Source organism: Protomyctophum bolini, assembly GCF_963924005.1.
Source record: "Protomyctophum bolini genome assembly, chromosome: 23".
Classification (NCBI taxonomy): Eukaryota; Metazoa; Chordata; class Actinopteri; order Myctophiformes; family Myctophidae; genus Protomyctophum; species Protomyctophum bolini.
This window is the reverse complement of record NC_137884.1, coordinates 2,062,635-2,076,438: the sequence shown is the minus strand read 5'-3', so window position 1 is coordinate 2,076,438 and position 13,804 is coordinate 2,062,635. Positions and strand designations below refer to the sequence as shown.

Here is a 13,804-nt window from a genome sequence, read left to right as displayed (position 1 = left end):
CTATTTTCAACAGCCAAAAGTGTCAAATAATGGTTAGAAGCTGTTTTTCAACAACCAAAAGTGTCAAATAATGGTTAGAGAAAGTTTAAAAAATCAAAGCAAATACAGGTAATTCGAAAATGTTATTTTTGTACTTTTGTGTTTCTCTTCTTTATATATTACTTTACTGTTGAAATGTAAAATTTAAATTTTAACCAAAGGACCTGTAAATGACAACACAAAAACTAAGGCACTGGTGTCGTACTTCTGGTTTACCGGAACGGGGTGCAACTCCCTGCAGTGCCCTGCTCAATTTGTTGTATTTACATGGTTCATTGGTCCATGGTCTCAGAGGTCATCGTTATAGTCTTCATCATTTTTAAGGATTTAAAAAAGGTGAAAATCGAGGAGTGTTGCGGAGTAATTGCTGAGTCTTGCGGAAAATTGCGGAGTATTGCGGAGGAATTACGGAGTGTTGCGGAAAAATTGCGGAAAGAATTGCGGAAAATTACGGAAAAATTGCGAAATTCCGGAAATTGCGAAAATTAAAAATTCCGGAAATTGCGGAAATTGAAAATTGCGGAAATTGCAAATTGGGGAAATTGCGGAAATTGGAAATTGCGGAAATTTGTAAATTTCGTAAATTGGAAATTGCGGAAATTGCGGAAATTGAAAATTGCGGAAATTGCGGAAATTTGTAAATTTCGTAAATTGGAAATTGCGGAAATTGCGGAAATTGCAAATTGGGGAAATTGCGGAAATTGCGGAAATTTGTAAATTTCGTAAATTGGAAATTGCGGAAATTGTGGAAATTGGAAATTGCGGAAATAGAAAATTGCGGAAATTGCCCAAATTGTGGAAATTGTGGAAATTGGAAATTGCGGTTCTCGAGTTAAGTGCATTACAGACGTACGCACATACAGAGACGTGGTGCATTTATAGGTAGAAGATTTATTTTCTTCTCTCTCTCAGAAATATTGTCAATCTGCTAGTTATTGTTAATCTAATTTGAAGGCATCGCTGAAGGTGAGCGTAAATTATGAATTTGTCATGTGAATTTAATTATTATTCAATGGAAGTGCGTCTTTGCAGTTTTCACAGCTGGGACCTGGGATAAATTAACTGTCTACATCTACACTCTACTACAGGGACGCAAGCCCAGAGCAACAGTCTATCTTGATGGGCGCCTATGAAGGGTTGGTGTAAATCCTTCATCATTATTCAACAACAGTGTCTCTGTCAGAGGTACATTAAAATGTTTATAGAAACGTTATCATTGTGCAGAGAATCCGCTCATAAAAAATACATTACAAAGATAACACATCTTACATAATTGGATTTGTTATAGATATTCAAAATAACTACAACACAATTTGCAAGAAGAAAAACACAATTTGGCTTGTTTGTTGTGCAAATAGAGCAAGAACATGGAAAATAAAAATATATATACACCGGTATAAAATTTAAAAAGAAAACACTGCAATAAGACATACTGCAGTGGGCCATGTCCAGTAGCCTGCTGTCCTAAACACATTCCATAACAGTCTGGGTCTCATTTTCAACCTTGTTCAGCAGAGCTTGGCCCTTGCCTTACCTATAATATGCTTAAACAAAGGAGCCAACCTTCCTGGGATTTTCCATGTAGTTATTTCCCCAACCAATCAGAGTGCAGAGGGGCCGGGGCTTATAGTCAAGCATGCGAGAACATCTCTGTTTGATAACAAACTGCATATCTAAACACAGGTGCTGAAGTCTGTGATATACCAGAGTTTTGTGTGTGATATACTGCACCATCGTCTTCAAAATGTGTCATATACTTCTATTGCCGCAGAGTGTCGGCGGGCAAGGGCAGAACAGAGACAGACAGATTGCTTAACCAATAGGGAGGCTCCGCTGGCTCCGCGTGACAGGCTTTCCCCCCCCCCCCCCCCCCCCCCCTTTGAAAGTGCATGTGTGCCCCCAGACTGCTGTGGGACGGACAGTGTCGTTCTCCGAAGGATAAATATGTATACAATGCATATAATATAATGCACACAGTATTCTTGTCTCATTATACATATTTTGTTTTGTCTTCCGAGGTATTCGGTACGTTTATAGCGTCCTTGCGGCTGAAGATTTAAATTAGCCCCGCCGCCCCAAACCAAACCCCCACAACCCAGAGCAGGCGGGGTATAGACACGGCCCCCCGCCCATTCGCGGGTGTCCACGGGAGTGGGGTGGGGCTTAATAGGCCAGGCGAGGGGGCGTGGCTTGCCGCCACGTCGGCGGCCTTCCGCAGGCGGAAGTGATGGACGAGGGCCGAGTAGTCGTCGGGGCCGTGGGGGACGGACAGTGTCTCTCTCAGAACGTCATGTCCAGGATATGACACCTGTCAATCAAACACAGGCAGTGACTCTCAACCTTTTTCATCAGAAGGGTATACACTTATTTTATTATTATTATTATTATTTATTTATTTATTTTACTACCTGCCAATCTACCAATCTACACTGTAAAATCCTCTGTGTTTGTTTAACCCATTTAGACAAATAATGAAACTTCTACAAATGCCTTCTAAATCATGACAGTTTTCTGAAAAACGCTATGTTTATATATGTCAGTGGTGCACCAATGCGGTGAACCTTTTTCATGTCAAGGACCCCCAGAATTGTCTGTATTTGGCCGCGGACCCCCCCCCATCTCAAAATATGTTGTTTCAGGGACCACCCAGAACCAAAGATTTGAGTTAAAAACGTCCCCTGTGAAAGAATATATATTCAAAGATGTGCGCCACATTTTCACGATTAAAAAGATTTGCAGATCTACAAGCTCATAGCGCTCATAGTGAGCGCTATGAGCTATGAGAGAGCTATGAGATCTGCTATTTTTCAATAGCTAAAGTATAACATAATCATTAAAACACCAAATGGGGTTCCCATTCTGAATGGGTTAAACTCTCTGGTAACAAATGGACCCATAAAGGTCCTTGCACACACAAGTTTTTCGGATTTTTTGCTGCGTTTCTCCATCGGTTTTTCAGAAAAACGCGCCCAGTGTGCAACCACCTTTACATAAGGGACTCAACGTTGAGAAATTGGGTTTTTTTTTTTTTTTCATTAATCCATTTTATACCATATGTGTGTGTGTGTGTGTGTGTGTGTGTGTGTGTGTGCATGCTTGCTTGTGCTTGCTTGCGTGTGTGTGTTTGTGTGTTACCCTGAACGTGTAGCTTCCTGGCAGAAGTAATCTGTAATATTCTCCTCTCCTGTCAGTTTTAAATGGAAACAGGTTGTTTCTGCCCAGAACCTCGACAACAGCGCCCTCTAAAGGAAGACCTGACCATGACAACACACGACCCTTGACTCCTAGATAGGAAGAGAGACACAGAATGGTCATATGTCCATCATACACAGACACACATGGACACGCACACGCATGCAACGACACACGGTAACACACGATGTGGCTGGTAACAACTAACCCGTGGCCAGTTGTGTGTGTGTATGTGTGTGTGTGTGTGTGTGTGTGTGTGTGTGTGTGTGCGTGCACTTCATTACACCCCTGCAAAAGTCAGTGCCAAAGTCTGGCCACCACGCCACCAACCCCCCCCCCCCCCACCCACCCACCCACACACACACACACACACACACACACACACACACACACACACACACACACACACACACACACACACACACACACACACACACACACACACACACACACAAAGGGGGCGTCACTATCAGCTAACATTATGCTAACCATTGACTATTAATGAGTGATCCAGTGTTGCTCTAAGGTTTCAGACCCTTTCCAGAACTTTAATTAACAACAAAGGTGGCCCAGTTTCTGAATGAATGACAGACAGACAGACAGACAGACAGACAGACAGACAGACAGACACTAACCTAGGTGAATTTGTTTAATATAATCCAGCAGAGCCTGCTTGTTCTCCTTCCACAGAGCTGGAAGCTGATTGGCTGGTGGATATTTACAGCAGGACAGTTCAAGGGTCAACTCCAAGCACTGGGCCCAAATGTAGTTATAGTCCTGCATTCCACCTGCAAAATATATAAGCATACATATATCAAAATATTAAAGATGGAGTGCCGTGATTTTTATATTTTCTCCAGTTTTTGGTGTGGTGGTGGTGGTGGGCGGCGGCAGACATGTAGTTCATGACTGAGGCTACTGCTGCTTATTATCACAACATAAAGTTATATCATGATTTCAACCTAAATGGCATATATTGGCATAATATATCAACAAGGAGAGGATGATATAAAAAAAAAAAGATTAGCCTGATGAGTCGACCGTCTTGATCCAAGGCTGTTTCAAACATGGTCATCACTCATCAGGCTAATCTTTTTTACTTTATTTACACTTAGACAGAGTGGCGCATTAGGGCAACTTTACCTGGGTTAGCTTTACATCTTGTGTTGAATGTTGGCATTATAAATTATAATCCCTTGGTGTTTCGTCAGCGCGAACGAAAATATAGGCTACACTAGTCTGCAGCCTGGTGATAAAAAAATAAACTCAACACGTGAAATGCTACGATAAGGAAGCAAGGATTAGACCGTGATGTCACTGCTATGCAACACGGATGTAGCATGAAGCACAGCAGCAGAAACAGAACGCCATTATGAAGGAATCGGCAGTGATGTGACATCACTGTCGATTCCTTGGGCATGTGACGGATTTAACTCGTCTCCGCTGTTGAGGAGAAACCCCAGCTCAGCTGCTGTTTATAACATTGCGCAGTGCGGGTCCACTGATTAAAAAAGGTCACCCACCCGCGTTGTGTCGCGTTCCGCCCGTACCCGTACCCGTTAACTTATAAAGTTATATTGTCCCGCCCGTTCCCACCCGTCAAACTCGGGTACACACGGGTTATCGCGGGTATCCGACCCGTTGCAGGACTCTGAGCAGCAGATGCCCGCTGGCGAGCTGCTGTAGACTGGCTGACGGTCAGCCGCTGACCAGGGATCAGATTACAGAGCAGTATATGGGGTCCCGTCCGTTAAACAGAGAGCACGCACAAAAGCGCATCAAATCACTGGTGTGAACATTATTTATTTAATTTCGTCTGAATGGAGTTAGGAGGTTTAGTCAGAAGTGGGAGTTTTTTTAACACTTTTGAAAAATGTGTCAATATTATAATTCACTTACAGCACTTACAGCTTCATACCACTCATTATAAAGTACATCATTATTTATAATCATGCATAACAACTTATGGCTACGGAGCCCCGGAGTGGCCATTGAGAGCTAATAATAAAATGTAATTATGAAATTGAGGTGCTCAAGTTATACGATACTTAAAAAAATGTTAAAGTACTGAAAGAAGAGTACTTTATTCCAACCATTGACCATTGCCAACGCAATCTCACTCGGTCACAGTTGCCACGGCGACGACACCAACCTGACAGAGGGTACCACTGGTAACCGTTGGTGATGCCGTCTGGGAACGCCGAGTTGTCACGGCATGAACGGTTGCCCTGGTGCATGCTGGCATGGCTGTAGGAGAACACCTTGGCCAGGTAAACAAACACGTCGTTGTCCGGGGCAACGCTGGCCCTGCCCACCAACTCAACACCTGCACGCGGGGGGGACAGTGGTGGGAAAAGTACTCAAATGTTGTGCTTATACCCGTATTCAAAATGTACACGTAAGTAAAAGTACAAAAGTATCGGTATCAAAATGCACTTAAAGTTAAAAGTACTCATATTGTAGAATGTCCCATTTCACAAGTTCAAAATGAGTACAGAATATTTTGAAAATAGCTGATCTACAAGCTCACAATGCGTCGCGACGCGACGCATTGTGAGCTTGTAGATCAGCTATTTTTAAATGGCCGAAATGTATATAAGTGCTGAAGTGGTAATAATCAAAATCTACAAAGTAACTAGTAACTAAAAGTAGAGTAGAAGTAAGAGTACTGAAAATGTGACATACTCAAGTAAAGTAGCCTATACCTCAAATGTGTACTTAAATAAATGTACTTAGTTACTTTCCACCAATTAGTGTGGTACGAGGTGTATTTCCGTAGGATTTTTTTGCTAAAAGTGATTTTTTGGCTTTCATAGGGACCAAACTGTCAGAAAATGATGGGGTTCAAATTTTCCCGACCCCCACCCCTTATTTGGCGGGTCATATAATAGTACGCCAGACAATTAATGTCCGATTTTCATAATATTAGGGTTGTTTTATAGGTTTTTAAAAATTCTGAGTTGATTTATTATTATTACACTTTGAAAGTAGCCAGAATAATCTTTTCTGACTTTAGGTTGGGGTCTTTCTTCACCGGGACCCCCCGGACTCATCTCAGTACTCATCATTACATTCCTCGCTCTGCTCCTGTTCCAGAACAATGTCAAATTAGATAATACTTAAAGCATTAAAAGCTTTTGTAGCTGGGCACTGATTACAAAAATGAGTAGTAGTTAATACAGGGGGTCTTCCACAGGGGGCCGGGACTAGTTTTTCCCCTATTCTTGCACCCATATATACAGATTTGCAAGTATTTCGAATAGTATTAGAATATCTTGCGTTTATGTAAAGTACTTTGATAGTTTATTAGTATTCTACCATTATTGTTGACAGATATTGCAACTTCTCACTTTGGGCACGCAGAATGTGTCCATTTATTTCACACACTGCACTCACACTAACAACACACACACACACACACACACACACACACACACACACACACACACACACACACACAGTCACACACACACACACACACACACACACACACACACACACACACACACACACACACACACACACACACACACACACCTATCCTCTTAAAGAGCCCATGGTCAATTATGCCTACAATACATTATTTGCAGGATCTATTCATCTTCGTCATCATCATCTTTTGAATGTCCTCCCTAATAGTGTTGGGACCGTACCCAAGTTCCCTCAGCCCTATGTTCCCTCAGGCCTATGTTCCCTCAGCCCTATATGTTCCCTCAGCCCTATATGTTCCCTCAGCCCTATGTTCCCTCATTCCAAAACAGAGGGGGGGGGGGGGGGGGGGGGGGGCTGTAAGGCATCGATTATACTATAATGCTACCCATACAGTAGTTCACCCTGCAGCAACAGAACACATTACAGATACCAAGTTACAGCAATGACACTACTGCATGGGGTCTAGTCTATCTACTTTGTTATAGCAAATGCTCCACAACAACACAGTGAAACAGTGAACAGTGAAACATTCCTTAAACAGTACTTAATTATCTGTTTTGAATCTCAGGTATGTTTCCATTGCATGTCTCATAAGTCATCAACCTAGAGTACACACCTTAATGAACTGACACCAACTATTTAAGCTACGTTGACAAACACAAAACTAGTTTAGCTTGTAGAACATCCTGTCTCCTCATGTCCCCAAGTAACACTGTCCTCTGAAAGGCCATCTGCAATAACCTAATATTAAGTATACTGCGCACCCATTCACCTTTGCAGCTAAGTGTCCCTTTCTCGGACTGCAACTGTAGCCTACTTACTGTATAAGACGGAAGACCCATTTATTGAAATCCCAAACATGGAATATACTTGGACCATGCATTATGCCACATATAATGCCTGTCTGGACGGCCACCTGCCAGTATACAGTGGATAACTTCCCAGTCTTTCTGGGTAAGTTGGGTGACTATATAGCTATTTTTACCCTGAAATCCCAATTTTGGGCCTGTCATTATAGGCTAAGAAGAAAGGACAATTGCTGATCTACAAGGTCACAACATGCCGTAATGTGTTGTGAGCTTGTAGATCGGCTTTTCCCCAAAAATAAGTTTTGATAAATGACTTATTTTAAAATGTGTAGCGCAGTGGAATAGAGTAGACACTATGACACGTCAAGAGTCAATTAGTACTATAGGCTATACATTTGTGTTCTGGTAATATCATTGATCACTTGTTTTGCATGTCCGTGGCAAAAATAAAATATTAATGGAAATGTCCATCACATTCACAAGCTGGCAAAGTGATTTCCCCGGGTGCAGATAGCTGCTGTATTATCATGGTTATTGGTGGTGGTGGCAATATTAATAATTTTAGTCTGAATATATCAAATCCTGTTTTGAGAATCACACAAGAATAGCATCACTTTATGGTCAAAATAACACCCAAAAGGGTTCATAATTTCAGTCTGCTTGAGGTGTAATGCAGCTTTAAACAAAATAGCAGACAGTGGCACTGGTACATATCTGAACTCATCTTCTCACAGTGCGTGTCAACCACATAGCCGACATTTCTCAGCTTCAATGATCAATCAATCAATCGTTGCATAGAAGCATCATGGTTTTGTTATGCGTACACACCCATGGTACTGTGCCAAGAGAACTCACAAATCAAACGCACGTACAGTACACGCAGTCAAGTTGTCTACAGTCTACCGATGTTAACCATCTCAAACCCACACCCTAACCTCCCACGGGGAAGCACACCTAAACTGCGGTCATCCTGTTCAAGAGCGTTCATTTGGGCAAGATAGTCGAGCATATTTAAGGAGATCACGAGCAAAGAAATACTAGTTCCTCCAATATTTGCTACACTTGGGTCTGAGGCACCTTACTTTGAAAATAGCTGATCTACAAGCTCAAACTACAACCTTGTAGATCAGCTATTGTTGGCTAAAGTTCTCCTTGGAAAAGGGATGCTATGGTTCAAGTGGTTTAATGTAAAAAAAAGAAAAAAAGTTCCTATCCCACAATGATTTGGTGGGCCCCTGTATAGTAACTCTGAGGACCCCCTAGGGGTCATGGGCCCCCTGTGGAAGACCCCTGCTATTGGCTACTACCATTTTTTTTATATCAGAGCCCAGCTACAAATACTTTTATGCTTCATTTATGATCTAATTTGACAATATTCTGGAGCAGGAGCAGAGCGAGGAATGTAATGAGAACTGGAATAGGCCCAGGGGTCACTCCGGGAGGTCCCAGGTGAGGAAACACCCCTACCAAAAGTAAAAAAAGATTCTTCTGATCACTTTAAAAGTTTAAGAAATCAACTCAGAATGTTTTAAAACATACAAAATAATTCTAATATTATGAAAATCGGACATTAACTGGCTGGCATACTGTTCTGGGAGGTCCCAAATAGATGACCCCCCCAGAAACGGGGTGGGGGTCGGGAAAATTTGAACCCCATCATTTTCTCATAGTTTGGACTCTATAGAACCAAGATCTGTAAAAAAAAAACAATTTTAGCGCAAAAATCCTACGGGAGCTGTTTTTTTGACGCCTCGTACCACACTAAATGAAAATAGAAATGTATCCGTCCGCTCTCAATTGTTACATGTACACACCTGCATATGATTAGAAATCTAAACGTTGTATACTTAAAGGATCGGTTCGCCACTATAACATGGCCTTTGTCATGCTAACGGCTCATGTAACGAGCCAAGGCACGGTGCGCTCATTTCCTACATTGCCCACAGTGCATTGCGCGACAGACAGACAGACAGACAGCCCCAGGCCCCCCCAGGAAGCTGAAAGTTTCTCGTGTTGTTGTTGTTTGGAGCAACAGAAGCAGCGTGTAGCAGCATGACAAGCAGAGATCCAATGAAGGAGGAAGCCCTATTTAAAGTGCTCGCCCTGCAGAGAGCGCAAGCTATGACGTGTTTAGAAAGGCAATGGAAACTAAATGAAAACTAAAGCTATGACGACTAAAACGAAATGCATTGACAATTCCGTCAACAAATTAAAAACTAGACAAAACTGTTAGGAAGGGACTATAGTGGACAAGAGATCCAGTATTAGTATAGTCGAAGAGACTATGACCTAACTAAAATAGAAATGTGCTGACACTGGCTGTTTGTAAACAATCGGCAGAGTGAGCTGATGACTTCTGTATTATACGATGCATGAAGTAGCACGATGCATTATTAATTAATAAAGATCAATGCAAAAAGAGAAATGCCTCACACATTAGAAGGACAATATCGGTCAGCAGAAGCAGGAAAGTGTGTTATGAAGTTGGATGAGCTTAAAAGTGAGCTGATCTAATGAATGTCAAATATCTAAATATTGAACCAAGCAACTTGAAAGCGGTCTGGGGTACACACAAAAGGAGGGAAGCCAGAACAGACGTTAAGTGTTTTAGAGTGAAATTAACTCAACTCAATTCCAGAAGCCCTGAATGAGTCATGTCGATCAATAGTCCTGATGTGTGTGTTTGTCCATTTATTACCATGACAACGTAAGATGCAGTGTGTGTGTGTGTGTGTGTGTGTGTGTGTGTGTGTGTGCAGTGTGTGTGTGTGTGTGTGTGTGTGTGCGTGCGTGCGTGCGTATGTGCGTGCATACCTCCATTACTGTTGTCATAGGGGTAGCTAACGACTAGCGCTCCACCGTGGAGGTTCGCTGAAAGAACGAAACTTTCCGTGTTCAGCCAGCCCATCATTGCCTGGACCTTCAAAGATACAACACCATCACACAGGGGGGTTACATCACCACCAGACACACAACACCATCACACAGGGGGGTTACATCACCACCAGACACACAACACCATCACACAGAGTGGTACATCACCACCAGACACACAACACCATCACACAGGGGGGTTACATCACCACCAGACACACAACACCATCACACAGAGTGGTACATCACCACCAGACACACAACACCATCACACAGAGTGGTACATCACCACCAGACACACAACACCATCACACAGAGTGGTACATCACCACCAGACACACAACACCATCACACAGAGTGGTACATCACCACCAGACACACAACACCATCACACAGAGTGGTACATCACCACCAGACACACAACACCATCACACAGGGGGGTTACATCACCACCAGACACACAACACCATCACACAGAGTGGTACATCACCACCAGACACAACAACACCATCACACAGAGTGGTACATCACCACCAGAGACCCAACACCATCACACAGAGTGTGTGTGTGTGTGTGTGTGTGTGTGTGGGGGGGGGGGGGGTCTTGTGGGGGTGGTCTTGTTCCTATAGTGTGTATTTGCTTATTTGGGCTTGCTTCCACATTTTTGTATTGTTATTTAAACCAGTGCAGGTTCTCAAATATTTCCATGTTATGGACCCCCACATAAAATGTGTATTTGTTCCTAACCTCCCTTTGAAAAAAAACGTTTAAAAAAATAATAATTGTTGAAAATGGCAGATATATAAAGACATGGCATGGTACAGTACACATAATTGTCTCTGTCGGGTGGCAGAAACCTCATATGTCCAAAACTGCTACTTTCCAGGATTCAAATTCCAAAGTAGTTAAAGTAGCAGATCTACAAGCTTGTGACGCTGTAGTGTAGTGTGATCACGTAGTCGTAGGGCGTGCCGTTAATGTACGGAAAAACACTAAAAGTTAGAATGTGGAGATACGAGGTTTCTGCCCGACAACAACGGAGGCGTTGTTATGAGGTGTGAGTCATGAGGTTGGGGGGGGGGAGACATGTTATCATACGAGATTGTCTCACACACACACACACACACACACACACACACACACACACACACACACACACACACACACGTGTCATAGATAGCCTCTATACCTCCAGCTCTCTTCCCTCCCCACCCTGTCGGCGCAGTCTGTGACCGGCGAAGAAATCCGGAAAGTTCCTGTTCAGGTCCACACCGTTGTGATTAAACCTGAGAGAGAGAGAGAGAGAGAGAGAGAGAGAGAGAGAGAGAGAGAGAGAGAGAGAGAGAGAGAGAGAGATGGAGGGATGGAGATGGAGATGAAGAGATGGGAAGAGGGGAGGGGGCAGAGAGAAAGGGGGGGAATCAACGGCTATCGCACAAACTATCTTTAGATGAGATAACGTTGCCTGTTCACGCATGGCGCTGCCAACGGGGCTACGAAGAGACACGGAAATGATCAGGTTAAGGAAACACAAAGCTGTGTGAGGGGAAAGGTGCCTTCCTCGTCCAGGTTATTCTAGGGAACATCCTGTCACTGAATAATAAATGGCGTGAGTTTAGCGTATACGTGTAGTAGCATGTGAGAAAGCTGTTCGGTGATTACAGACAGTCCAGATCTAGAGGACTGCAACCAGATCCTTGACTTGAGCCCAGGTGGTGCTAATTGGCATCAGCAGCACCTGACCTATCAAGGTAATTAAAAAGAAGCTATACGGTCGTCATCATTTTCTCTATCCAGCAATTCCAGCCGGCAGTTTCGGGGAAGCAAACTCCCAGACCGATAGGGGCCACAAACACCATTTCTGAACTATTGAGACCTTTGTAAAATACTGCAGGGCCCAGGAAGATATTAAGACGACATCACACATTGTTTTCTGTTGTTGTTTTTTTTTAATGTGTGCCACTGTATATGTTTAATGGGGTATTAAAGAGCTCAAAGTATGTTGCTGAACGTGCCAAAGTATCGCAAGACTGTTGGTCATTGACAGCCTCCCACGATCCCACGATTCTGGCGCTGTTTAGATGCCTCAATAAATGTAGACAGTGTGCACATTGAAAAACAAGTGATTAGAAAACAACATGTGATATGTCTTTATATTCCTGAACCGACAGTTTTCTGAAAAACCTATGTTTCTATATCTCAAACTATTTCATGTCAAGGACCCCAGAAATGATATGTGATTGGCCGCCGACCCCCCATCTGAAAATATGTTGTTGTTAAGGCGGCCCCAGAAGCAAAGATTTGAGTTAAAAACGTTTGCTGTGAAAGAATATATATTCAAAGATTTGCTCCACCTTTTCACGATTTAAAAAAAATAGCAGATCTGCAAAGTGGCACTCAGTGCCACTCTATGAGATTGTAGGTCTGCTATTTTTCAATATCTATTCTAAAGTATAACATAATGCTTAACCCATTTTGGGTGGGAACCCCTTTTGGTGTTAGCATTATGTTATGCTTTAGCCATTGAAAAATAGCAGATCTACAAGCTCATATAGCGCGCCATACTGAGTGGCGCGCTACGAGCTTGTAGGTCTGCTATTTTTGAAAAATATAAGAAATTAACTACAAAACTGTCACTGTCTGCGATGGTGCTTTACAGATGTGTTGTGCCATATGTAAAACACCCTGAACCTTGACAGAGACCGCGAGAGAATAAGTAGCATTTCTTTTCCAATGATAAAAAAACTATCTGATGAAGCAGCAGACCATGAAATAACAGGTCTCTTTCTGTGTGTGTGTGTGTGTGTGTGTGTGTGTGTGTGTGTGTGTGTGTGTGTGTGTGCGAGCGAGCAAGTGGTGTTAGCCACGTCAAAACATCCCTACATCACTTCACACAACATGTCCCGACACATACACAGGCGCACACATACTGTACACACACACACACACACACACACAGGACTTTGTGAATAAGAGACATCATTCTCTGTTGTCACGTTCCGTCCTCCTAATAAGTAGTATTTCACTGGCACCGACTCAGTGAGGCTTACCGTGTCACAAGTTCGACCAACCCATTTAGACCTGAGGCCAATTCCAAGAAAAAGACTTCTAACAGTTTTCTGAAAAACCTATGTTTCTATGTCAGTGGTGCTCAAAATATGTTGTTCCAGGGACACCCCCAGAAGAAAAAGATTTGAGTTAAAAACATTCACTCTGTAACAATATATATATTCAAAGATTTGAGGCACATTTTCACGATTTTTCAAAAATAGCAGATCGAGTGCCGCGCTATGAGCTTGTAGATCTGCTATTTTTCAATAGCTATAAAGTATAACATAATGCTTAAAACACCAAAAGGGGTTACCGTAGTGAAGCAGTGAAATTATACACATTGGCTACAAGAGGAATGCTTTTACTAGGTTGTTAAACAGTAAGATCTTGGAGATGATTGTGATGTC

The 13,804-nt window shown here is 42.6% G+C and overlaps 1 protein-coding gene across 2 annotated transcripts in view; it reads right to left on the bottom strand.

The window, feature by feature from the left end:
* Positions 1-1,938: 1,938 nt before the first annotated feature.
* Positions 1,939-13,804, bottom strand: part of LOC308310841 (carboxypeptidase M-like) — a 22,659-nt gene continuing 10,793 nt past the window's right edge. For both annotated transcript variants that reach the window (XM_080757285.1, XM_080757286.1), the window contains exons 5-10: positions 11,536-11,632; positions 10,287-10,392; positions 5,384-5,557; positions 3,867-4,019; positions 3,175-3,323; positions 1,939-2,347 (exon numbers count right to left, since the gene is read on the bottom strand). In XM_080757285.1, the coding sequence (XP_080613411.1) occupies positions 2,096-2,347; positions 3,175-3,323; positions 3,867-4,019; positions 5,384-5,557; positions 10,287-10,392; positions 11,536-11,632 (931 nt within the window). In that variant the 3' untranslated portion in view covers positions 1,939-2,095. The remainder of the gene's footprint in view (positions 2,348-3,174; positions 3,324-3,866; positions 4,020-5,383; positions 5,558-10,286; positions 10,393-11,535; positions 11,633-13,804) is intronic.